At 40.5% G+C, this 24,201-nt stretch overlaps 2 protein-coding genes across 19 annotated transcripts in view; one reads left to right on the top strand and one right to left on the bottom strand.

Moving 5' to 3' along the window:
* Positions 1-4,299, top strand: part of cadpsb (Ca2+-dependent activator protein for secretion b) — a 63,026-nt gene extending 58,727 nt beyond the window's left edge. For all 16 annotated transcript variants that reach the window (XM_046383561.1, XM_046383558.1, XM_046383563.1 and 13 more), the window contains 2 exons: positions 2,811-2,915; positions 3,006-4,299. In XM_046383561.1, the coding sequence (XP_046239517.1) occupies positions 2,811-2,915; positions 3,006-3,182 (282 nt within the window). In that variant the 3' untranslated portion in view covers positions 3,183-4,299. The remainder of the gene's footprint in view (positions 1-2,810; positions 2,916-3,005) is intronic.
* Positions 4,300-5,144: 845 nt separating this feature from the next.
* The window catches only part of ca16b (carbonic anhydrase XVI b), a 99,887-nt gene continuing 80,830 nt past the window's right edge, over positions 5,145-24,201 (bottom strand). The window contains exons 10-30 of one of the 3 annotated variants that reach the window (XM_046383546.1): positions 23,200-23,308; positions 23,037-23,086; positions 22,177-22,924; positions 21,035-21,173; positions 19,182-19,220; positions 18,173-18,264; positions 16,240-16,331; positions 14,289-14,385; positions 14,095-14,177; positions 13,598-13,732; positions 13,352-13,486; positions 12,427-12,599; positions 12,152-12,287; positions 11,495-11,641; positions 10,971-11,064; positions 10,373-10,449; positions 10,068-10,196; positions 9,710-9,856; positions 9,453-9,595; positions 8,087-8,222; positions 5,145-7,436 (exon numbers count right to left, since the gene is read on the bottom strand). In XM_046383546.1, the coding sequence (XP_046239502.1) occupies positions 7,290-7,436; positions 8,087-8,222; positions 9,453-9,595; positions 9,710-9,856; positions 10,068-10,196; positions 10,373-10,449; positions 10,971-11,064; positions 11,495-11,641; positions 12,152-12,287; positions 12,427-12,599; positions 13,352-13,486; positions 13,598-13,732; positions 14,095-14,177; positions 14,289-14,385; positions 16,240-16,331; positions 18,173-18,264; positions 19,182-19,220; positions 21,035-21,173; positions 22,177-22,924; positions 23,037-23,086; positions 23,200-23,308 (3,048 nt within the window). In that variant the 3' untranslated portion in view covers positions 5,145-7,289. Of the gene's footprint in view, positions 7,437-7,996; positions 8,223-9,452; positions 9,596-9,709; positions 9,857-10,067; positions 10,197-10,372; positions 10,450-10,970; positions 11,065-11,494; positions 11,642-12,151; positions 12,288-12,426; positions 12,600-13,351; positions 13,487-13,597; positions 13,733-14,094; positions 14,178-14,288; positions 14,386-16,239; positions 16,332-18,172; positions 18,265-19,181; positions 19,221-21,034; positions 21,174-22,176; positions 22,925-23,036; positions 23,087-23,199; positions 23,309-24,201 lie in introns of all 3 variants that reach the window. The other 2 variants (XM_046383544.1, XM_046383545.1) reach the window with 2 other exon arrangements.

Raw genomic sequence — 24,201 nt, 5'->3', positions numbered from 1 at the left:
GTCTGACAGATTCTCAGCTCTGTGAGGCAGTGATGTCAAGTGCTTATGTCCGAGAGATACTCAGCAGTCTGCCTTTGGTTTTATATTTTTGTGTTGGCTGTAAACGCGGCAGTCTTGTGCCAGATAAATATAATTATGTTCTTAATTTTTTTTTTTTTTGGTGGTGTTTTTTGGAGCGAGGAGTGACGCTGTTGTGAAGCGTGGGTCTGCTTTTGTCTTTGAGGTCCACACTTACTCCCCTTCTTCTGTTGTTGTCAGAGTTTTTCCCTTCGTGTCCTCCGTGTGGCCCCAAAGTACACTGAAATCCTACTCGGCACTGTCATGGAAATTCTTCTGAAGATTTCTCAAGCTGTGAATGTTTAGGTTTAAGCATTTTAAACTATTCTGTATTTTAAAGATGTCAGTGTTTTTCTCTTTCATTTGAACACATTTCCATCCATCCATTTGCATGCATGTGCAAAATGTTCCTAGATGTTGCATAGGCTCTACTTTATCTCTCTTTCTTTCACTAATTAATTCCAATCCTTTTTAATCTCCTCTTTTCTGATTAACACCATTCCTGCTGCCTCCTCTATTCAAAAAGTGGCACTTATCTCTAGTGTTGCGTTGCGTTGTTTTATCACATTATGTTGGTTGGCATGATTTTAGAGTCAAATAATCTTCCTGTGTACATCTTCTAGCATGACCCTCCTCCTCAGAGTTCTGCCTCATTTGCACATACAGCAGTCTTCCTTAGCACGTACTCTGCCACTCACTCACCCACCTGCAAGGTCTGCATGCACTGCACGCTCAACTCGACTGTGAAGTGGACAGGCATCCGCATATCCGGCCTCAAGTTCAAACCAACCAACCATTCACCTAATCTTGATCTAAATGAACCTTGAAGAAAAAACAAAAAAAAAACCCCTGAACCTCGACCAAACAAATCACCATACTTCACACTTCTAATTCGGGCCTAAGATACCTTGTCTGCATTCCTGCCTACTCACATGTTCAAAGTTGACTTCTTTTCTTGAAATTGGAGGTATAAGAACTGTTACTATTAGGCTTGGGTGCTGTTTTCTTGTAACTTTAAAAGTAGACAGTCTGGAAAACTACCACCCAAAGCAAAGTGGAGGAAAGGTACAAGAAAATAGCACCGCTGCTCCCTGCCTGCTAACCATTTACTCACTTTCATTCTATTTTTCTTTTGCTAATGAACTCGTGTCAAAACTATAATTTTAATTCCACATACAGAAGGAGTTTTCTATCGTCAGCGTAGGAAATTTTAATTGTGCCCGGCATTTCTACTTGAATAAATTATAAATAAAGGCTAAGTAATTGCCTTCAATAATTGATAGGCCGTGCAGCTTTAACAAAATGTTGACTTGAGGAACTTCTTTTTTTCGCATTCAGAGGGTAATTACAGTTTAAGACGGATAAATCTGTCAGTGCTTTATGACTTCCCTCTGTTTTATTATTTTCTTCAAGTAGCACTAGCATCATTGCTCTTTTTCCTCTAAAACGCTGCAGTATAAACACACTTTGAGTGTAGATGTTAAACTCTGCCGTACTTGTGTGTCTGTATGTGTGTGCGTGTGTTAGTAACGTTTACTCAAACAAACAGGAAGGCCCAGATTCAACATAATTTAAATTTAAATGCTTCTTCATACATAACATTGGAGCGAATTTGTCGTGATGGTAAAATTGTAATTCAACCAATTTTCATGTTTAATTCTTAAATATTTTTAAGTTCTTAAATTCTTAATAATGCATGACTTTACGTCAGTAAAACTCTGTGTTTTGTAAATTTGAAGGCCCTAAAACCTTTTCTCAAACAGCTTCTTCCTGTGAGTCATATAGACTGATATTAAAGAAACAGTTTCACATTTTGTGAAGTACACAAAGTACATGCTTATACTTAGACGATAAGATCTGCTTATTATGAAGCTTCAACCAGGACAGGGGCAGCGACTAGCCTGACATTGTCCAGTGCTAACAAAATCCACCTTCAGCATGTCTAAAACATACTAACTCATTTAGGTAATTTGTAGAAAAACAAAAAGTATAAACACAACACTTTAGTGTTTTTGCCGGCAGGCTGTGTGCCTTATTATTTTCTTGCCCAGACACAGTAACTACAGACTAAACAAAAAAAGTTATGTTTCATTTGTGAGATCTGGAAATGTATCTGCTACCTTTGGACCGAGCCACGTTAGAGGTTTACTCCTTTTTCTGGGCTAAGCTAAGCTAACTGCTGCTGGTGGTAGCTTATTTTACGATATGGACGAGATTGATCTCTTCATCTAATCCTCTGCGAGACAGTAAATTTGTGTATTGCACACGTCAAACTGTTCCATTAACATTCAATTTTTGAAATGCATGATGAAAAGAAACAGCTGACTTTATGTAGTAGCTTTTGATTCCCTTTAACTGATAAGATTTTTCGTACCAGACTTCATGTGTATGTCTACATTCGGCTAATGCAGCCCGTTAACTTGATTCGATTTCTGATTCTGACTCATGAAATGCAAGAATATTTTGTCTTGTGAAGTGAAATCAAGACCAGCCATTAATCCTCACTAACTGGTATATACTGTACACATGGGTCGCATGAAAAGTAACCTCACATATATTGAAGCAGCTCAGAGGTTTTATTGGAGTAATGCTTGAACACACACATGGGGGTGCTTGAACGTTAATGTTATTGTCATTTGCTGTTTGTGTTTAGTTGTAGCTGTTTGTCTTTAAGGTTAGTTTTATGTCATGATGTCTTGAGTATGTGTGTGAGTGTGTGTTTTGCTGGAGAGCGTTGTGTTTATGTGTTTCAGCAATGGTACACTGCCACCATGAACCTGCTGGGGACCTGGCTCACTGAACGCATGGATCAGCAGCTCCACGTCTACCAGCTAAAAATCCTCATCAGGATTACAAAGGTGAGGACAGAAAACGCTTATCCAGCTAATAAAACACCCAGACTTTTTTGTGTGTGCACGCTGGGCTGATTTATCTCCATCCTCCTGCAGAAAAAGTACCGGGACTTTCGCCTGCAGGGCGTCCTCGACTCCACCCTCAACAGCAAGATGTACGAGACGGTGCGCAACAGGCTGACTGTGGAGGAGGCCACTGCTTCAGTGAGGGAAGGAGGCATGCAAGGCATCTCCATGAAGGACAGTGATGAGGAGGATGAAGAGGACGACTAGAAGCCCATACACTGACTCTCCAAACCTCCCTCCCAGCCCTGAATGCCCTCACCCTGAACCCCTTTCACACTTTTGACTTTAGCCTGGTTACCGATGCATGTACCAACTCAGATAGCCACTCTAGGACCTCTTTGTCAGCTCGAAATGCCTATGAAGGAACTATTAACTATAAAAATAGTACTTATACTGAGGAAAAATCTAAATAAAAATGTTAAAAAATAACCATGATTGGCAGTTTAGCTGTGTCATGATAAAGATAGCACCTATCTTTGATTCATTCATTTCTAAATTCATTTCTATGTGTTACTAAGCAATATGGAGAACCATTTGTTTGACAATGTTGAGTGAGATTAATAGGTGTGTCCCTGTCCAATGCAAACCTATATGGCGCTTCTTTGTCGTATACTACATTCATTAATGGTACATTGTCGTGATGATGAGTGTGTGGACCCTTTTCTTTGTCTTGTCTGTTTTTAAGTGAATGCCAACTGCTTCAAACTGAAAATAAACCTCTGTATTGTTTACGGCTGTTACAGATACACTGTTGTCTACTCACTGTTATTGACATCAACAGTAAGTCCAGACCTGCATTTTTATCATGTGTCAATGCTATGTGATCTTATCTCAATTACTAATTAGACATGATTCAACAGGAATCTTGAACCTCCACGAGTGGGTATTCTAGAGATGCAATATTCTCATAGCTCCATTTTGATAACTTGGGAGATTCTATTTTTATTTCAACATTAAAAGGCCTTGAAACAGGTTCTATTTTAATTGAGTTGCACTTTTACAGAGAAAAGAGCAAAAATAATTTTTTTTATTATAAAAAAAAAAGTTGGTCTGTCTTTGTTCTGTAATTGTGTAGAATGAAACGTCTGGCATTTGTTTGGGTCTCACTGTTGTTTTGTATATATTATATATATATATAAATATAAAATGCTGTACATTGCATTCTGAGCCATCGCTGCATGCCTGTGGGTTCCCACCCTCCCCAAACGCTTTCTGTTTTCTGTGTGAATTAGCTGGTGGATTCATTCTTGCTTTTGCCTTATGAAAGCCAACAGTTGTAATATGCAAGAACTGTGGCCTCTAAATAAAAATTACTGTACATGTGCATCCTGTCATGTTCACTAGCTGCCTGCCTTGGAAACTGATCTCAACACAAGTTCATCCATGACTGTTGGATGACAGACTGACAGTATTAACTGGTTGCTTACTTGCTGCTCGTGGCATCAGCTGAAGTCAACAGTCCTCCATTAGTAGTTTGAAGTAACACAGGGATGCTGTGCACCCAAACCCAAACTTTATTTAATGTATAGCAATACAGTTTACCTATTAAATAACACTAATACACTATAATATGGTATATGACAGCATCATAGAAATGTATGGCGATGATACTATCATATAAACATGAAACCATTTTATGTCACAAATTAGACTGAACTACCAACCTGAACTACGAAAATGCGCTGAGGGTAACATACTGGATCCCTGGACCGCTGAGAAAATGTCTGGTCTAAATATCAGCATGGACCTCGGAGGAGCAGGAGGGGATTTTGCTGTGGAGATTTAGATAACATATTTCCCACAAAAAATACAATCTGTCACAGGGCTATTATACAAACCAAATATTTGTATGAAAATATAAACTTCTATGATCACCAAGAACCCATTTAAGTCAAAAATAACTGTTTCTGAAGTAAATCTGTTTAGCCACAGCACTCTTGTTTTCAATGAGAGTAGAAATATCAAGCAGAAAGGATGTTAGCATTCATTCAAAAGAAAGAAAAGTTTTGCTGCAGAATGAAATAAGCAATCTAGGCAATTCTCCACTTGTTGGACAGTTTGAATTTAGCACATCCTCCTTTGTTGTGGGTGTTCACACAATAAAGTTGGCATCACAAAGTACATGACAGAGTATGAGGATACACATAAATCAATCAAGAGAGAGGGAGGTCAGGATTGAAAAGGGCTTATAATTAACAGCCACAAAATAGTGCGGAAACAGAACATCAGCCCGAATAAAATACATTTTACAGTCAGAATGTTATATGTCATTGTCTAATGTGAGGAAAGCTTCATGTACTCAGATTACCGTCTGTAATCCTGAGAACAGAAACATGCTGAACTGTTAAATTCACATCTCTGACACAGGTCATCTGTACTGCAAGAATTAACCATTTTGATTTTAAATTCTAGTTGATTAAATAGATCTCAAGACAAAACCACTTACATGTTGCAAACTGGAACCACATCTTTGGTTACAAATAAAGCATCAACCCACCCCCACCCCACCAAACAAAAGAAAACAAACAAACAAAAACACTACAATGCATACAAAAAATATTCACCTCCTTTGGACTTTTTTTCTTTTATGTTGTATTTATTTACAACTTTGAATCACAGTGAATGTAATTAGGATTTCTGTTTTTTTTTACACGGATCAGAACACAGACATTTTAGGCTAAACAGGTAAAACATACCTGCAGCCCAAAGTCTGTTTTGTCAATTTCCTAGCATCATGAAAACCAATGAACACTCCAAACAAATCTGTCAAGTGTACTTCAAAATACTAATTAGAGGAAGGATGTAAGGCACTGGATGTCACTAGCACAATTACAGGAATGGAAAAGTCTGGCACAACTCAAAGGTCTGAGTGCGAGGAAGGGAGGAAGGGGCACTAGCGAGACCAGAAAGAGGCCTGGAGAGCTCTGGACAAGGATGCTTCTCTTCAGCAGAGCTTAAAGCAAGTGCAGTAAAGTATGGAAAAATCCTGCAGGATTTGTTTGAGAGAACTGCAAGAACATTTATTTTTCATCAGAACAATGATGAAACATAAAGCCTCAGCTACACAACAATGTCTTTAGAGGAACAATGTGTTAATGTTCTGGCATGTCTGAGTCACAGTCTGGACTTCAGTCCAGTTCGGACTTTTTTCTCACTCATTGTCTTCATTAAAATGGACATAAACATGCCTGGATTTACAAATTTATTCATGAAGACTCAGAGTCTCGCGCTGTTTTAGAAATTATTGTCTTGAAGGGGTTGAATATCTTTGTGACTGATTTTTTTTTGGTTTTGATTGGTTTTCTGTTTGCAATTATTTTAGCTCAATTTGTAGGCATTTGATTCCTTTATTGTTCAGTGTCAAAAATGAATCTTAATTACATCCACTGTGGTTTAATGTTATAAAACACGCAAGTTTTTGTGGGGAGAACATTTTTTTTTTTTTTGCAGACATTGTACTGGGACAATACAGATACCCCTTATATTTGTGTTGAACTTTGAGGTTAGAAAAGCTGCAAAAAGCTGGAACAAAATGATGAAAACAAAATGGAGCTTTATAGATTACTGATGACAAGCTATAGAATCAAAAGCAAAAGTACTAAAAAACAAAAGGCTGGCTATTGTGTGTGTGTGTGTCTATATATATATATATATAGACACACACACACAAAACAATGTAACAATATAAATTTATAAATCCCTGTAAAAAGCAATAAATGTTCACATTAGATGTTCTAACACACAAAATAAGCCATAAGTATATCATACAAGACAGCAGTGAGATATTTGGACAATATATGAATATTAGGCAGGTAATAGTCTCTTAACATGTGATAAAAAGCTTCACCTGTGTGGAGTGGAGCCTCGATACAGTTAGTTTGATCGAGGTGGCAAAATGACATAATGCATGCTGGGCTATGTTGTGATGCAATATTTTATTTTGAGACAATGTTAGAAGTAGATCGCCATAATTCATCCTGGTCTTCAAGCTTCAGGTTTGTCTCAATGCGGTCCAAGGTCCCAGTTGTGTCATGATGCCAGGATTTCACTGTGAAACTTATTCACTCACTGGATTTAGGCAGTAACACTGATAGGATAGTGCAAACTGGACAGAGCTGCTTTTTCCTCACGTCAACTTAAACAGGTGCAAACGCTCAGCAGTATAACATTTAAGACAAGAAATAAAGGACAAAAACATAAATATCAAAAAACTTTTATCAGTATAAAAAGTAATAAGGTTATTCATTTAATCAATAGTCTGGCAAAAAAGGCCTCAGAAAAGTTTTTACAAATTAAGTGCCTGTAGGAATGTCCTCAGACGAGCGACTCCATGCTCTCTGCAGGGTCCGACTCGTCCGCGATCACCGCCACCCCATTAGTGTCCATGTGCATGGGGCTCAGGCCACACTCTCTGTTACCGACCAGGCTGAGCATGGCTTTGTAAAGGTACTGGTACTGCTCCTGTGCGCAGAGACACAAAGCAGGTTAACATCACAGGTCACATCCTTTCATGTGCTGCAAAACTGTGAAAGATCATGACATTTCTTTCAACGCTGCATTAATTAATATTTTTTTGAAACATTGAATCAAATGACTAACTTGAAAGGGGTCATCATTTGAAACAGAACGAAAAGCCAGCTGTGCAGCTCTCTGGAGCTTTTTAGCTCGCTGGTTTGGTTTCACGCCCCATACAATTACAAAAAGAGGGAGTCTGAACAAACCTCTTTGACCTCAATTAGACAAATGTTTCCAGCAAAAAGCCCAGAAGTTCGACTTGCCATCAGGCTCTAAGTGACAGCAAGACAAAGTAACATAGTGGAGCATTTAGCTGCTGAAGCCCCAGATATTTCAGTGAGGAGCTGGTGGAAACCAGACACAGAGCTGAATATGTATTCACCATCTAGTTGCTATAAGGTGATGAGGGTTCTTTTTATTTTTTAGCAAAATAAAGCTGACTGTTGCTGGAAAATTAAGTTGCAAGGCAAAAAAAAAAAATCCAAATAAATAATTGAGTAAATAACCTGAAAGATGGTAAGATGCTCTGTAGAGCTGAGGGGGGCTTCAGAGTTAGCTGATCCTGTTTGTATTTGACATAAAAAAAGAAAACTTACTATATCGGTGAAGACTCCAGGCCTCATGAGATTGATCATCTTAGCCACCTGGTAGATGTCGACCACACCCTCATTCTCTAGCTGCTGGGACAGTGTGGTGAGGGCACAGAGCATGCCTGCAGACACAGCTCCATACCTGAGTGGAAATGTTCAAAATGAGCTCTGTGGGACAACTGTCTTTTGAATTTCCTGTCCAGGCGTTCCTAAAGAACATTGCACCTCCTAAATCCTTACTTTAACTCAATCACAAATGACAGTGAGTGAGGCTGTTTCTAGCTTTAGGGCTTGTATCTCATCATCACCCTAACTAACTGCAGACTGAGAAGTTATTAGCATATGTGCACTCCTCTGCAACCAGCAATTATCTGTCAAAATAATATATACTACAACAAATGAAAGGATAAAAGGTGTGATACAAAAACTACTGTGCTTCCATACTGATTGTGGTTATTAGCAATTAGCATCCTGTCATTTAAATAAGTGAGGAGACAGATTGGCCTGTTACTTAGTCCGTGACAACTGTGACAAGACAGTTTTACGTAAATGAGGGATGATGTGTGGTGAGTGTCAGGAACATATAGTGATGAAGACTATCCAATTAGCGAGTGCTTTCAAGAATTGCAGCTGAGGTGCAGAAGTAAGAGGGAGCAACTGTGGAAGTTGTTATGGCCATCTGGTTACTTTGAGACTTCAGAGGGGTACTGTTATTCCCCATGGAAGTTGCCTGTAGACTCTCAGTAACGGTATACATTAAAGGACTTTCAAACCCCAAGCCATGGAAAGCTCTTCACATTTAGTGGCTTTTCACACTGCATACATATCCTTGGCCCAGGGTGAAGGATAAAGCTGATAAAGTCCACCCCCCCGTTAACCCAGGACTGTACGATTCCCACCGCGCTTCTCTTTGCTCTGGGTTAAATGTCCCTTGGAACATACAACTAATGTTTACGTTCCAGACTGTTGCAGGACCACTCTTCACTCTCGTTTATTAGCGCCGTTGCGCACTGGCACCTTTTAGCCCATGGTTTAATTGATTTTCAGGGGATAACTCTGCAAACTTGGGGCCTGCCGTAGGCCAGGGCCAGCAAGTTGAGGTAAGCCCACTTTGGAATGTGCCAGGATTCTAAAAATATGGAAGCGTTCTTAGCCAGGGGCTAATAGCTCCTTTAGCCTGGGGCTGTGAGGGTTCTAAGAAAGCTTTTAGCCCTGGGCTAAGTGCTGTGTTAAAAGTCTTTTAGAACTTTATTTCCATTTTACTAGTACAAACACCTGCAAGATGAACTAGAACAAACCAAAGAAACTTCTGCCACCTCTCAACCCTTTTCAGGTGTTGACACAGGAGAACAGAGCGGTAAAGCAAACATACTCATCGTGCACAATGGTGGGACCATCTCGAGTCATGGCCTCCTCTTTGATCACACTGATGAGCTCGAAGGTGCTGCTGAGAGGAGCATCAGGGTTGGGCCATTTAGGGCACTGAAAATGTCTCACCTCCAGGACATAGTCATCCTGTCACACACAGGAGAGAGAGTCACTCCGCACACACATGACTTGACACCAATAGTGTAATCGCTCTTTGGGATCGTACACGTCATTAGTTGATGTTACATGAGCTCCACATACCTGTGTAGCCTCTAGGATAAAGTCATGGATAATGATCTGCTCCTCATTGGAGAGGCACAGTCTATCCTTACTGATGAGCGTAACAGTGAAGGCAATGCAGTTCATGGCCTCTTCCCGGCTTGGCCAGTAAACAAATTCATCCTCAGCCTGCAGAGAAACAATGGCATGTTTCTGGTACATTCACTTATCAAACTCACTAATTCTTTGTTTTATTCATTTTTTCTGTCATTCTTCTTTCTGTCTCTATGTGGACTAGATTACAGATTCGCCCTCAATCAGACATTCCTTATTCTAAAGGAGAAATAAAAGAGAAAACAAACAAAAACAAATGCTTCATTTCAGTTTGAGGGTCACTTACCAGGCCCTGGTTATCAGGCAACATGACGATAATTTGAGCATTATGGTCCCAAATCATCCTCCAGAAGTCTGTGGTGGTGTGGGGCAAAGGATGCTGGGTAATGATGAACTCATTACTCCTGAAGTAACCCTGAGGTGACAAAATGTGAGCTGTTAGCCTCTCTTACGCTCAGCCCACTCAGACTGATGGATGTTTATGGAGGCTGACAGACTACTGGACATTTTCTAGGAAACTGTCATCAAGAACTGTCAGACCTGTCAATAAAGGTCTTCAAATTACACGTGAGCCAGACTATTGCACTGTACCATTATGTAGGATGCATTAATGTAATCTGTTCCTTTCATCCCAGGCAGAGTGGTGAGTCCGACCCTTGCTCGCTCCGCTGTGGAGAGGCAGAGAGATTTAATACATTAAATCGCAAACCCAAGCCTCTATAATATTGCATTGGCTGATAATGCACTCATTCATTACCAATCCTTCCTGTTGCTATAGCGACAAGGACCTCCTTTCCAACCCATCAGGGTGCAACGGAGGCACACAAAGATTAATTTATGGGATTACAGATTCTAATTTTGGAATATGAATTGTCTTTAATAATGTACTGACTGAAAATGCAGAATACAACGTTAGGAAATCCTCTGAGTCTGACTCTTATTCCATTTCAAAAAGGAAAGAAAATAAAAACACAGAGCAGATTTGTATTTGTGGAATTTTTTTTTTTTCTTTAATAATGTTCAAATGTAATTTTATCCTTCAAATGTTCCGTGTAAACACTCTCTACCCAGCCCTCTTGGCACCCCTGAATGTAGACTGCAGCGACTTCACATGTTCGACATGACCTTGGTTCTCCACAACCTCAGCTCCACTGGAAGTGTGCTGTGGTAAAACAGATAAGATACTCACAGGGAACCACTGAGGAATTGCGGTTCTTTTCCTTGTTGCTATCTTTGTGGGCACTGAAGCATTCCACAAAGCGTGTGTTGCACTGAGTCAGAAGCTGGTGAGGGAGAAGGCAAAGACCAGAAGATGAAAAAAAAAAATCAGATTTTAGTCCATGAGATTACACTGATTTATTATAACAGCAAGTCTTTCTCATTAATAATGAGCATGTGACACTCAGGAGGAATTGTCAGTATGTGCAAGCAATTAGTTTCTCTCTCCTGATGTTGAGAGAGCAGGAGTCTGATGAAACATTCATCAGGCTTTCCATGAGGCAGCAGGGATGATAGACATGACTTTATTACAACCAACATTTGAGATGCACTGAATCCATTCCCATCTAGAACTTGAACATCACCATGCAAAAGCGCTAACAAGCTTCTGATTCAGACATCAGAGGATGATCTTGATTTTAGCTGCTGGTTTCAACTGCAGATGCTGACAGCTTGTCTAACCAGACCAGTCCAACTCCCAGCGGGTTTACTCACCCTGAACTGCTTCTCCAGTTGTGTACGGCCTGTCGAGTTGGGTGTGAGGATGCTGTTGACATAACTATGCAGCTGCCAGGCGGGCACCTCTGTCTCTCTGCTCAGGATGTTTTCCATCAGAGCATCATGGATGAAAACATACTGCTCCTGAGGGTAGACAGAGGTTAAAAGAGTTCAAAATAATATGTAGAAATAAAATATTAGGAAATTCAACTCTGAAATCAAAACTCAGCTTGCTATTATGGAATTTTATTTCATCCAGCTTTTTACGGTAGGTTATTTTATTTTTTTCCAGCACTTTTTATCAGGGCAGAGGCTGCTATTTGAATGGATGTTAATTTATTCAGATGGAGTAAAAAGTCAATCAGAGCCAGTCAGCCTGTTTGTCTTTGACTGACAGACAAAGACTGTGATGACAAGTAGCTTTATGAAATAAGATGATCACTGAGGGGAGAAAAAGAGGCACACCTGTGGAGGGAGAGGCAAGAAGTACTTTATACTTCATTTTACTCAAGTAAGCACATCAAGTTCATCAAGTACTAACACCAAGAAACAAAAGCAAATATTCCCTCTGCAAAAGGGCCCACAGCGGAGCAAAGCGAAATACAAGAACATCAAAACTGTACTTGTGCTTATGTACGGGCTCAGCTCTCTTACCTCAGTCTGAACAAGGTAGTTGCGTTGTGTGCGGATATGTTTGAGAAAATCCAGGACGCTGACTGTGCCTTTGTCCTTGATCTGCTGTAGCATGCTGTCAATGACGATGTACGTCCCTGTGCGCCCAACCCCTGCACTGAGAAGCAGAGCACAAAGCGAGATGAGCACAATGGCAGACCCGCAGAAGGAGCTGTTTAACAAATCAGCAATTATGAGAATCTCACACTCATAAGTAACTTTCATTTCACCCTGGAGCTCTATAATAAGTACCGTACCTGCAGTGCACAAGGACAGGGCCCATGTCTGCAGTGCGAGCCGCCGATGAGCGGTTGATGAAGGTGAGGACGGGGAGCGTGTACTCTGGTACGCCCATGTCAGGCCATTGAGTGTAGTGATACTGTACCACGATGCGCTCATTTAACTTCCCTTTTGGGTTCCCCTTCTGACCCTGGAACACGAGAGCAGACGTGTGAGAACACAATACAGAGTCTTCATTTGTTCCACGTGCAAGACGCTGTCATGGGCCGGGTGCATCTGTTGTTTCGAGTACGGACAAACGTGGATGTTTGTAGATATTTGAAAATGTGTACGTCTATATATGCTGCATCGCTAAGTGAATAAACGACACCTGACCTAAATGATGTTTCATAATGATGTTGAATGGGAGGATTTTAATTACATATCACAAAAATGTCAATATTTACATTAGGTACATCACTTGTTAGTTGCATCACTCTGGACACAAATGTTTCTCCATGTATGCATATACACACAAAACAAACTTGTACCTGCAAAGGATTAACAGATTTACTTTAGTTTAATATATCCATTGGTCCATAAAACTGTTATTTTTGAAATTTGTGTTCCAGCCTGACATAATGTTACTCACTTAGTTGATTGGATGGTATTACTTATACTTATATATATATATATATATATATATATATATATATATATATATATATATATATATACTACTTAATTACAAATTTAACAAAGTGCTTACCAGCTAAGACATTCCTCACATTTTAATGGTGCAGCCCAGCTTAGTAAAACCACCAGTTTGAAACTACATTGTATTTACTGAGAACTTAAAAACACTTAATTCAAACAGAAGGAGTAGAAAGTGAAACTCATTCCTACAGATTTCAAACAGAGTCACCTGTCAAAATGAAGTGTACTGCAGCATCCAATGATTACCTTTTTAACTTTAGTGTTCCTTATAAGGAAACGCCGCAGTGTATAGCAGGCGTGCACTTTGGTGCTTTTCAGCGTCACCACAATGTTTCCGTACTGCTCGCTGTTCTCTGTTGGCCAATACTGGTCACATTTCCTCTGAAAGGACACAACAGACACCATGAACAATACACCTCATCTGAAATACAGCTCTCTTTGAGGGATTTGCTTGATATTTTTTACTCCTGTGAATGACTGCAGTGAACCTACTCGGCCTTTTTCCACCAGGTTAGTGATCATGATGATGATTCCAGTGTTCTGCTCCCAAACCATCCGCCAAAAGTCCTCGAATGTGGACTTGAGAGGACCTTGGGCAGCTATATAAGCTCTGGGCTGGTTGTAGCCCTGAAACACGACAGGAGTGGAGTATATTTACTGGTAAGATATAATCAATACTGTCTAAATAACCCACAGCCCCGATATAGCTGATATGACTGGTTTACTGACACCGGACATTGGCAGGTCATGAAATCCACTCCTTCAGCTGACAGAAATTGTAAATATTTATACCTTAATTTTGTTTTGTAATTAGATGCACATATTTTATTGCCCTGTCTATTGGTTTTATGCTTTTGATACCTTGATTAGTATATTAAACAACCATGTCAGGAAGGTATTCAGCACCATGACTGATCGGTGTGTTTCACTGAAGGCAGGACAATACACAAAGCACAAAAAAAAAACATCAAGCGGTTGATAAAACTCACATCCACATAGTTGGCATTGATGTAATCTGAATGTTTGGCATCTTTCCCTGCCAGAGCTCGTAATTTCACCCTGCTGTGGTCATCTAGGGAAAGCATTGACATATTTGTGTGAATTATTTAAAGGATGAAAACATGTTGTAAAAACATTATTGGACAGCAGTAGACATCATAATCAGGTTTTACAGATGACTCACAGGCCACAATGTTGATGTATCTGTTTTTGTGCTTGTTGTCAGGATGATTGGAATGTTCTGCTGTGATTTTCAGGTCTGCGGTGCAGCGTTGGACCTCCTGGAAGGAAAAAAATAATAGATCGATGGGTTTTTATTAAACAAAAAAAAAAAGAAGATACAATGGAATTACCCTCTCTGGAAGGAAGGAAGGAAGGAAGCTATCTGACTTAAACTGTGAGTGCTTTTGTGGATGTCAGTTTTTATGAACCCATTTGTCTTTAAACAGGAAGTTTTTCTTTTTTCTCCTGACTTTGCCCCCTAAATAATAAGTTCAGAGCTCAGAGCAGACTGCAAAGCAGAACGTCTATCATGGGTTCGGTGTCTCAGTCCCCGGGGCTCAAACTCAGGCCTCCAGCAGGTCAGCCCCACACACCCCTAAAATACAACAATCACTTCCAACACAGCTTCATTGTGCTGCAATGGAAAATTATGCACACCAGCTTCACACTGAATGACCCCAATTAGAAGGAATCCTCCAGGGGTGAAGCTTTTGCCTTGTTTCGTAACCTGGTTACGCAGGGAATGTGTTCTCATCCAGTCAACCAGCAGACAGACCCTCTCTAATTAACCTCCGTCGCTCTTGATCTTTCTCTCCGTCTTTCTCTCAACCATCTGCTCAAAATTAGAAACCCTGCACATAAACACATGAATACAGTAATCTCTAACCACCGTTCAGACCCAAGCCCATTTGCAGACAACATGTGTAGAGTTGAGGAGGAGCATCAGTACTCAGAAGTAAAAAACAAACAAACAAATGTACTTTTGCATATTCTGCAGTCTTTGGGTGCTTTCACAACTAATTTGTTTGGTTCATTTTAAACTTTTGTATATTTGTCCGTTTGATTCTTTTAGGCTGGTGTGATTGCGTCAAACGGAGAGTGGTGCAGATAAGACCACTTGAAAGATCTGGTTTTTAGCAACTACAATTCCACCAAACTGTCAGAGCTAGCATGGACCCACTAGCTGCGCTCCCTAAAAGAAATCTTATTTCTGGACATGTAAAAGAGAAACAGACCGAGGGGTCTACAATATGTGTCTGAAGGATAAACCCAGGTTGTCAAACAGATTCAGCAGCGCAGACAGGTTTAAAGGTAAAAACTGAAGCTAAAGCCTATTGATCACAGTGAAAGAGTCAACCACCACATTCCTCTGGTGTTCACGTGAATTTAATACAACACAATGATTATCTAGTGTCTCAGCCAAGGTTTTGTTACAACTCTGAACAAAACCAATGAATAGCCACTATTTACCTGGAAGTAGAGTCAGAGGTGGTGTTATATTTCATTATTTTCCAAATTCTATATTTTCTATAATATCTTATTCTTGTCCATGTTATATATGATCTAACCTCTTCCTATTGCTGAGGTCCACCCATAACAGTCTTGTGAATTCGTGTGGAAAATACTGACAGCTATATAATTATTGGACCCTGTAATGATTGCTACTAGGCTACGACTGGCCTGAGTTTGAGGGGTGGGACTTAGCGAAAGGTCAATTCAGAAGCTAAAAAATTAGCAATCTAGTATAAATCTAGTAATCTGCTGATTGTGAACTGTCAAGAAAGCAACCTAATCAATATGTTTAATTAGTCTGTATATTTTTGGGGTTTGCCAATAAAACAGATTAGCTAACTTTTTTATCTTTTGTATGAGCTCTTCAAATTCCTATCGACTATGTTGAAATGCCAAAAGTATTGAATCTTAAATCCCTCATCTTTCAATGCCCCTTATCAATTATTTCTTTCAGCTCAGCATAAAAACATAAATACATAACGCCCCTGACCTGCTGTCTGTCACCAAAATTTCTCAAAAATATGTTCATTCATATGAATTAAAAATTAAAAGCAACGTGTATCGGTTTGCCTTTGCACAGACAAACTGGGCACATTATAAAAGTGACACTGAAAGTGTACCTCAAACTCTTCAGAGAAACCCTGCAGGTTGTTCTTGTAGAGCTCCATGATGTGTTTAACAAAGTGCTTAACAGGGATGGCCTCCATGTCATCTGCAAGAAGAAAACACATTTAGTGTTAGTGTTCACCGTTTTGTAGCGCAGGGTCAGGGTTTGTTTCTGTCCACCACGCATTGTGAGAAAAAGTGTGTATTTTGACGGTACACACACAGAAACCAATGTCACTTGTCTTTTGTGCAGAAAATGTAATGCATAGTGTCCTAGCATCAAATCAGTCACTGAGAGTCTATTTCTTAAGCAAGAAAAAAAGATATTTTGTTATTTTATATCACAAATGTCTAGATTTGGTACTTTGAGCACATATATAAGGGAGCATCTGTCTCATCTCAGCCAAATCAGCTCCAAATCACACATGAGCGATCTGAGATCAGGCTGATCACCATCACACTGGGACAACAGTGCAGAGGACCCAGCTGTCATTGCTGCTGATATGGGCCAATGTCTTAACTCATATGCCCTTGCAGCTGGGCTCTTTAGGGCTCTCATTTGCCTCAGAGGTAACAGCTTAAAGGTGAATTCTGATTTTCTAATGTGTTCATTTATCATAAAGTCTTTCTTCCCCTGTTTTAGTGAGAGACTTATCAGTCTAATCAGATCATCAGGAAGGTTCTGGGCGAAATATAGTTAGAAATTGAAATGAAGTATGGCTGATTAGGCCCAGTTCTCAGATACAGGATATAATATGTATGCGCTAATAAATGTGATTCTGAATAATTTCAGCAAAGATCAAATTCAGTTTCTGCTTTGAACAACATGTCTACAAATATCTGGGAAGACACTGATCTATTATTTCATTTCCTTGTACATTTTCACCTTAAATCGGGTACAAGTCATTCAGTCATATATGTACAGTAGGGAAATTGTCAGAGGTTCTAAGAGAGTAAAAGAAAAACAAAAGGCTGAAGGAAAGGATGAGGCAGACAGGGATAAAGAAAAAATAAGACAGGCAATAAAAATCTAATGAATGTGAAGTCAATACCGGCATCAGCTGTGCTCTTTAACTATGATATCACAGCCTTGAAATGTCCCCGAGCTTTAAGTGACTGTGAAAGTAAAGTCTGATATTGACTAGCTGCCACTGCTCTGCTGCCTGGGACATAAAAGGCTACAAAAAGCCAGTCGCACAGCTCCTACAGAGGTGCTCCCGGAGTCATTTCACATGTAAATCAACAGAAACTGTAAATGCAGTAGAGAAAAACCATTTGAGAACAGTTAATGCTGGCTTGTGGACGTGTCCTGTATCGGTGGAAATACTTTATATCACTTCAAGTCAGGCAAGATTTCCATTTTCTTGTGCTTCGTTTCAGTCTTAAAACCACGTGTCCATGTACCCCCCCCCCGACAAATCTAAACTCAAGTATCTTTTCCTCAACTCCACCATTTATTTCAACAATTTATTCATTACTTTAAGCAAACTACCTCAACTGATTTTAGCAGTTTCACCGTTTAGATCATACTTGAACCTATCTTTTTCAGCTATTAAAAAACTTCTTAATGTGAGGTATTTCACCACTAATCCATTACTTTTGTCCTTTATTTCAAACTATTTCATCTGTTTATCCATTAATTTAACATCTTTGCCTGCTTGCTCACCAGTTTTGCCACACTCTTAAAATGCTCTAGTTGACTTATAATGTTGACTTGACTTATATTTTCCATTACAACTGTAATTTTATTTATTTTTTTCCAATATGTTGAGTTACTCTGCAATATTTCTAAAGCCTGTAACAGCTGCAGAATACTTCCTGAGCAAGTTCATATACTCCAAGTACCCTTGGTTGGGAATCACTAACCTAGAAAAAAAACCCAGTGAATCTTAAGTATTTACATCGTGTAAATGAATGTTCTGATATAATGAAGGAAACATGTCTTACCTGGTATAGGGATGACCGGTATATTCTCATTGGCCACCACTCGTGGAGAGCTGCTCTCCTCCACATAGAAGTGAGCTGTCTGGAAAAATCTCCTACAGGGACACATAGTGAACAACACTGAGATGCCACAGTAAAGTCTATTAGGGAGTCGTTATCCCATTGTTCTCAGATCCGGTCTGTCAACATCAGCATCTAAAAGCTGAACAGAACGACACGATAATGGCAGAAAACTGCTAATGAAAACCCCAGAGTAGCTGTGACACAGCTGATAGCACACGGAGCCAGCAGCTCCTGGAAACACACTCTGAGATGACTACAGGGAACAGGTAAGCAACTCACAGTGACACACTGCACAGAGCCAAATTTAGCTCTTCACTCAGACCGAAGACAACTAATCCAAACACAGATTGTCTCTTTGGGGCAACACATGCCACATAGAATATGTCCCACTCCTCTTTGTGTACATCCAAATCAACTTAAAACGTGCACTTTCATGCGTGTGAATGCTGCCGGCAGCTGCCGCTCAACGCACAGATGTTCATCTGAAAACTTGTACTGACAAAGTTGTGTCCTGATAAAACTTTTGACATTTATTACTTATCCCTTAGCTAAATCCTGCTGTCAAAATTTTTGGAATCCATTAGATAATCCCTTCAAGGTCCAAAGTTTACAGACTGAAAAACTGCAAATAATCAATACTAAATTCTGATTGGCTGAAGGCAGTTGTGATCTTTAAAGGATATATACACTATTCCTATGAAAATAGCATGTATATTCATATACTGCCTCACACTGAATATAATAAAGGCTAAATAGCAAGTAAATTCAATAGAAGAAATACATAAAAACTAAATAATAATAAATAAAGGGAGCCTGTAAGGTCTTTAAGGTCCTGAACAACTTGCGTATCCTCTCCAGGCACCACACACACATAAAATGTACACTAATGAATGCACGTAAAAACCCCACGTTTTACCCCAGTGCCAGCATTTCCTAGGCTTAATCCTACCTGTACTTGATGCAGAGGAGGGAGCAGATGCTTGTCATTCTTTAAGAGAGATGGAACAACAATAAAAAAGGTATCACTTCATTGAAAAGGTATAGAAAGAAAAAGGAGAGAGAGAGAGAGAGAGAGACAGATAGAAAGAGAGAGAGAAAGATAGAGAAAAAGAGAGAGAGAGGGAGAGACAGATAGAAAGAGAGAGAGAAAGAGAGAGAAAAAGAGAGAGAGAGGGAGAGATAAAGAAAGAGAGAGTAAGGGAAGGGTAAAAAACAGAAAGGGAAGAGAGCTCCCCCCTGGTTCGCGTCACAGCCTCACAATCTAATGGCTCCCTGTGGGTGCAGATGCGACGCAGCTAACTAACCAGCATAGTCGACACCTCCTCCCTGATTCTCTACCATGGCCGGTCTCAGTGGAACAGTTTGCTTTGGGGGAATGGAAACTGGGATGAATTAGGCTTTCTGAATAGATGTCAGCTGAAAAAAAAAACACAAAAGACTGGAATCCCATTTGACACTGGCAACAGCAGTACTGAGTCACGACCAAGAAATTAGATGTTTTTTCTCAGTTGAACATCTGTGAGCTTTAAACAAAACACCTCGAGTCTCAGAACCTTCCAGATGTGTACTGTAATGCCAGCAATTAATTCCACTGCAGACTAACTCATAACTTAAAAATGAAAGAGCTACAAATAAGACAAGGGTATTAAACTTCAAAAGGTCCATTGATCGCATGTTTTCAAATAAACACTTATAAATCAAATGGATGGTGAAATTAAGTTGTTAACGACCAAAACATCTGCGAACAGAGAAACTTGCTGGCTTTAATAGCTGCACTGTCACTAAGAGAGACCAGACAGAGCATGAGGAGTAAAGAGAGTGTGAATGGGTTGATTTCATCGTCCATCACGGTCTTTTCCCTGGGGGGTGGAGCCATTGTCTCTGAACTGTCAGAGTTGTCACAACAACAGCTGTGACGGCGATTTCTAATCTAAAGCTTCCCTTGCTCCGCTACTCAAATACCTCAGCTCCTAGTAATTCATCCACAGACAGAATCTGCTACAGTCATCTGCTTTTCAACTGACTGTTTTCTGAACACCTCTATGGAACTCGTAACCAGGCTGTTATTTACACCGTGCTCTTACATTATCCGACACCACAGAATGTCACAGTAAGGTGTTGTTGGCCCATAAATTTGCTGTAGTGATCTCACAGTGGTATCCTCAAAACAGAATTAATAAAATGCATTTTACACATTTCTAACATTAACCAAAAAATCTCAGTCTGTAAATAAACAAAATGCCACCCAACTAGAAACAGACTCTTTGCAGACAGTAAACATGCATGGGACCAGCTGAGGAAATGGTCCACAGTGACATTTGTAACTCATTAACCATCCCACATGTGCCAGTGGCCTGGCCTGTGTAATTACTGGGGCTCCAATAGCGTGGCTGGAAATTAGCCCAGCAGATGAAGACACAGCTGGGACCCCTGCTGGCACTGTAGGGCCTTCAGGTCTCCTGACCCTCATTCTGGTGGGTGATGGGGCTGATGCAGGCAAGTCTTATCACCAGGCCGTTTGAGGGTGATGCACACACATGCAAACGTGTGCATATAACAGATACATCCAAACCAGACAGGTCTGAATGTGGAGCAGACCAACTGGAAAACCCAGACATACATGTCTGCGTGTCACTTAACTCAAAATGTGAGAGTGAAAAAAATCTATGGGTGGGGTCAGTGTGGGTGAGGGGCGGCTTGTTTTTCATTCATCTGAGGGAGGTGTCAGCGATACCCTTATCATGATGAGGCATTAGCAGTAAAATGTCCCTTCTGAAAAGAGGTTGGGTATGCAGAACTCACCTCCAGTAGACCATCACAATCAGCAGCATTATGAGGCAAAGCAGAGTGAGAGCCGACACCACCACCAAAGGGACGATCCACACCATCCTGCCCATTCCTGGGTGAGGGCTTCGGGTCACGTTGGACAGAACGGTCCTGTCTGGAACATGGTAAATGCACATAAACAAACACGTAAAATATTCTACTGATTCACCATAAGTTATTTGCCAAATTTGAGTGCCTATGTGTAGGGTTTCTGTGAAATTATAGCATATTTCAGCTTACTCTGAGATTACTGTTTGTAGATAAAATTAGACAATCTTCTTGAAAACTGGTGCAGTCTGTGTGATGCTTTTAGCCCTTTATTCTCTATCTCTGGGTCAGATTCTTGAGTGGAGGGGTGCAGCCCTGTCTGCCAAAGTGTCTTTTTTTAATGCTGCCACTAGGAGTCGCCAAAGTCAGAAATATTTTAAATGTTAAATTTAACCTTCACCACTATACCAGTATATCTAATGTAAAACCTTTTTACATATTTAGTCCGTCAGGCGCATAAAAGGGTCTCACGAGTACTCAAACGTTGCAGGTTAATATTTGTTTCCACTAGGCCAAAAAGTTTAAGGCTGAATAGCTTAATTTCTGAAAAGGCTATAAGGAACAATAATCCAAGACATCTATTATGGTAACTTTAACCATAATACATACACTAACCATGGGAAACATACCAGTTGAGACTGATCATGATGAAACCCAAACGCAATAGAAAATGGAAAAAAAAAAAAATAATAATCTGGAACAAAAAAGTTCAAAAACACTCTTTTGAAGCAAAGTCAAAGGAATTCCTTGAGGCATAACCCCAGTGGCAGATTGCTCACTTCTGCCTTCAGGCCTCTGTGCTGTAGTGACACAAAAGCCTGAGGCTTTATCTTTCAGTGAGATGGTAACCAGTGCAGTTACTGTCTTAAATCAAGTTATTTGTTATGCTAAATTGGGCTCCATAACTGCGGGCAGTGTTGACAAAATCTGCTTTGGAGAGATGTCATGTCTTGGAGGATAGCTGACAACAAGAGAACAAACCTTACTGATAATTCACACAAGATGTTAAAACTGAAAGACAGAAAAAAAACAATGTGTCATATCTGTGTGGGAAAGAGGGCTCTGCTCACCAGTGTGAACGGAGAAAGGCCAGCGACTCTTTCCATCATCATTGATTTTTGGAGACAGTGTGGAGCTCTGGGGAATCTGCATCTCTGCACTGTCATTACGAGGCTCTCGAGTGGACACTGCATTCACGTCTGTGTGTTTATCCTCTACGCTGAACAACTGGTCATGGGCAGTGCTTGCAGGTACTGTTGCACCTTTGACTGTCGGCTTCCCTTCTCCTTTCTCTCTGGCTGTGGAGGCAGGGGTGGGGACTAAAGGCTCCTTGGCCGCGGTGCTGTTCGCTTGCTTTTCCTCATGACCAGGAGCAGTCTTGTTCTTCTTCTTCTTCTCATCCTCACGGTCCTCCTGCTCTCCCTCACCCTCCTCCTCCTCCTTTTCCTCCCCTTCACCCTCACGTGCAGCCTGCTTGTCCTCAGACTGGGCGTCTGTGTCAGAGCCCTGGGGCGCAGCTGGCTCAGTGCTGGACTTTGCAGGCGGGGTGGATGAACGGGAAGGGTTCTGAGTGGCTTGGGGGGCCTGTGTGGGCCAAACAGAACTTGGCAAAGATGAGATGACCCCGCCACCGACTCCCAAGCCTGCCAGCAAGGTGCTTGTCACCACTGATGCCACGGTGGCCTGGCTGCCACTCGAGGAAGGGCCCGTCCCTGTTGCCATGGAGACAATGGAGAAGTGGATGCCAGAGGACGTCCAAGTGGAGGAACCAGAACTAATGGGAGCCATGTCTGCCGAGGACGCTGGGGAAATCGTAGGCTGAGAGAGAAAAAAACAAAAAAAAACAAAAAGTGAAGTTAACCAACAGACAGACGTGAATGTAACTAACAGACAAAAAGAAATTTGCACTGCCACCTTTTGGTCAACTCACCATCCCAGTCTTCACAATACGAGATCCTTCAAATATTCTTGTGGTGTTTGCTGAAAAACAAAAGAGCAAGTAAGGATTTACTGTAAAATATTTAATGAGTATGACAGGTAAAATGGGTTCAAATACATAATGACTCATTGGTTTCAGGGCTTTGACCCGTTACCTCTGAACAGCAGTGTCTGACTGAAATCACTGCGCAGGTCGTGCTGACACACCGCCTGCACTCTGAACAGGTACAGGACGTCAGGGGACACATTAGTGATGACCGCTTTCTGCAAGAAAAAAGATGCACATACATATACATTTAAGACCATTTGCAAACATGTCCGAATGTGTAGATGAAAATAGATTCAAAACTGTGAATCCTCTTCATTCATATTGCCTAAAATGAAAATATATTAAGCCCTGTCAACAGTCTATGACCCACAAGTTCAATACAGCTTAAAACTTCCATTCCTTTTTAATTTAATTGTGTTGTGCAGTTTGCAGATGGATTTACTTATATTAAAATGGCCCTCAGAACGGAAAGGGTGATTGCCTCTGGTATTGAAGAGCTGGTATTTCTCTAAAATAATTCTGATAAAAAAGGTGTCCAGAGATAGAAACTGAAAATTGAAATGGAAATGAAGTGGGCAAAATAAGAAAGACTGACAGCAGAGAGGGAGGCAGAGAGAACACTGTCAGTTAAGCCACTGATGGACTGTATTAATGGAGTGTAGCTACATAAAGCACCTCATGGGCACATCCATCATTCTTTCAGCCAGTCATTTGCAACAAGCATATAAAAACAAAACCAACGCACAAGGTTCTTAACAGAACATCAAGATATTACATGGAAAACAACAACAAAAGGAAGAATTCAACTACGAAAACAGCTTCACATTCTCACTAATCAGCTCAGGGGTCACTGAGCTTAAAAGGCTACAGAGTTCAAATACAGGTTTTAAGAAGTACTTCCACTTCAGATTTGACACCAAATCCTCAAAAGCAAGTTCTAAAACAGTATGGGAGATAACAGGGAATGCTCTGCCTTGTTCTGTCTCTTGTCAGGACCACAGAATATAGAAGGTATGACAGCTCTGCCAGAGGACCTCAGGGAGCAATACAGCTGATGGGGAGTTAAAAGGTCAGTAAATGTAGCTGGGAGACGCTGAAAGTAGCAGGT

The sequence above is a fragment of the Scatophagus argus genome, chromosome 3 (genome assembly GCF_020382885.2).
Source record: "Scatophagus argus isolate fScaArg1 chromosome 3, fScaArg1.pri, whole genome shotgun sequence".
Lineage (NCBI taxonomy): Eukaryota > Metazoa > Chordata > Actinopteri > Scatophagidae > Scatophagus > Scatophagus argus.
The sequence above is the reverse complement of the archived record's forward strand: the minus strand, read 5'-3'. Positions and strand labels throughout refer to the sequence as shown.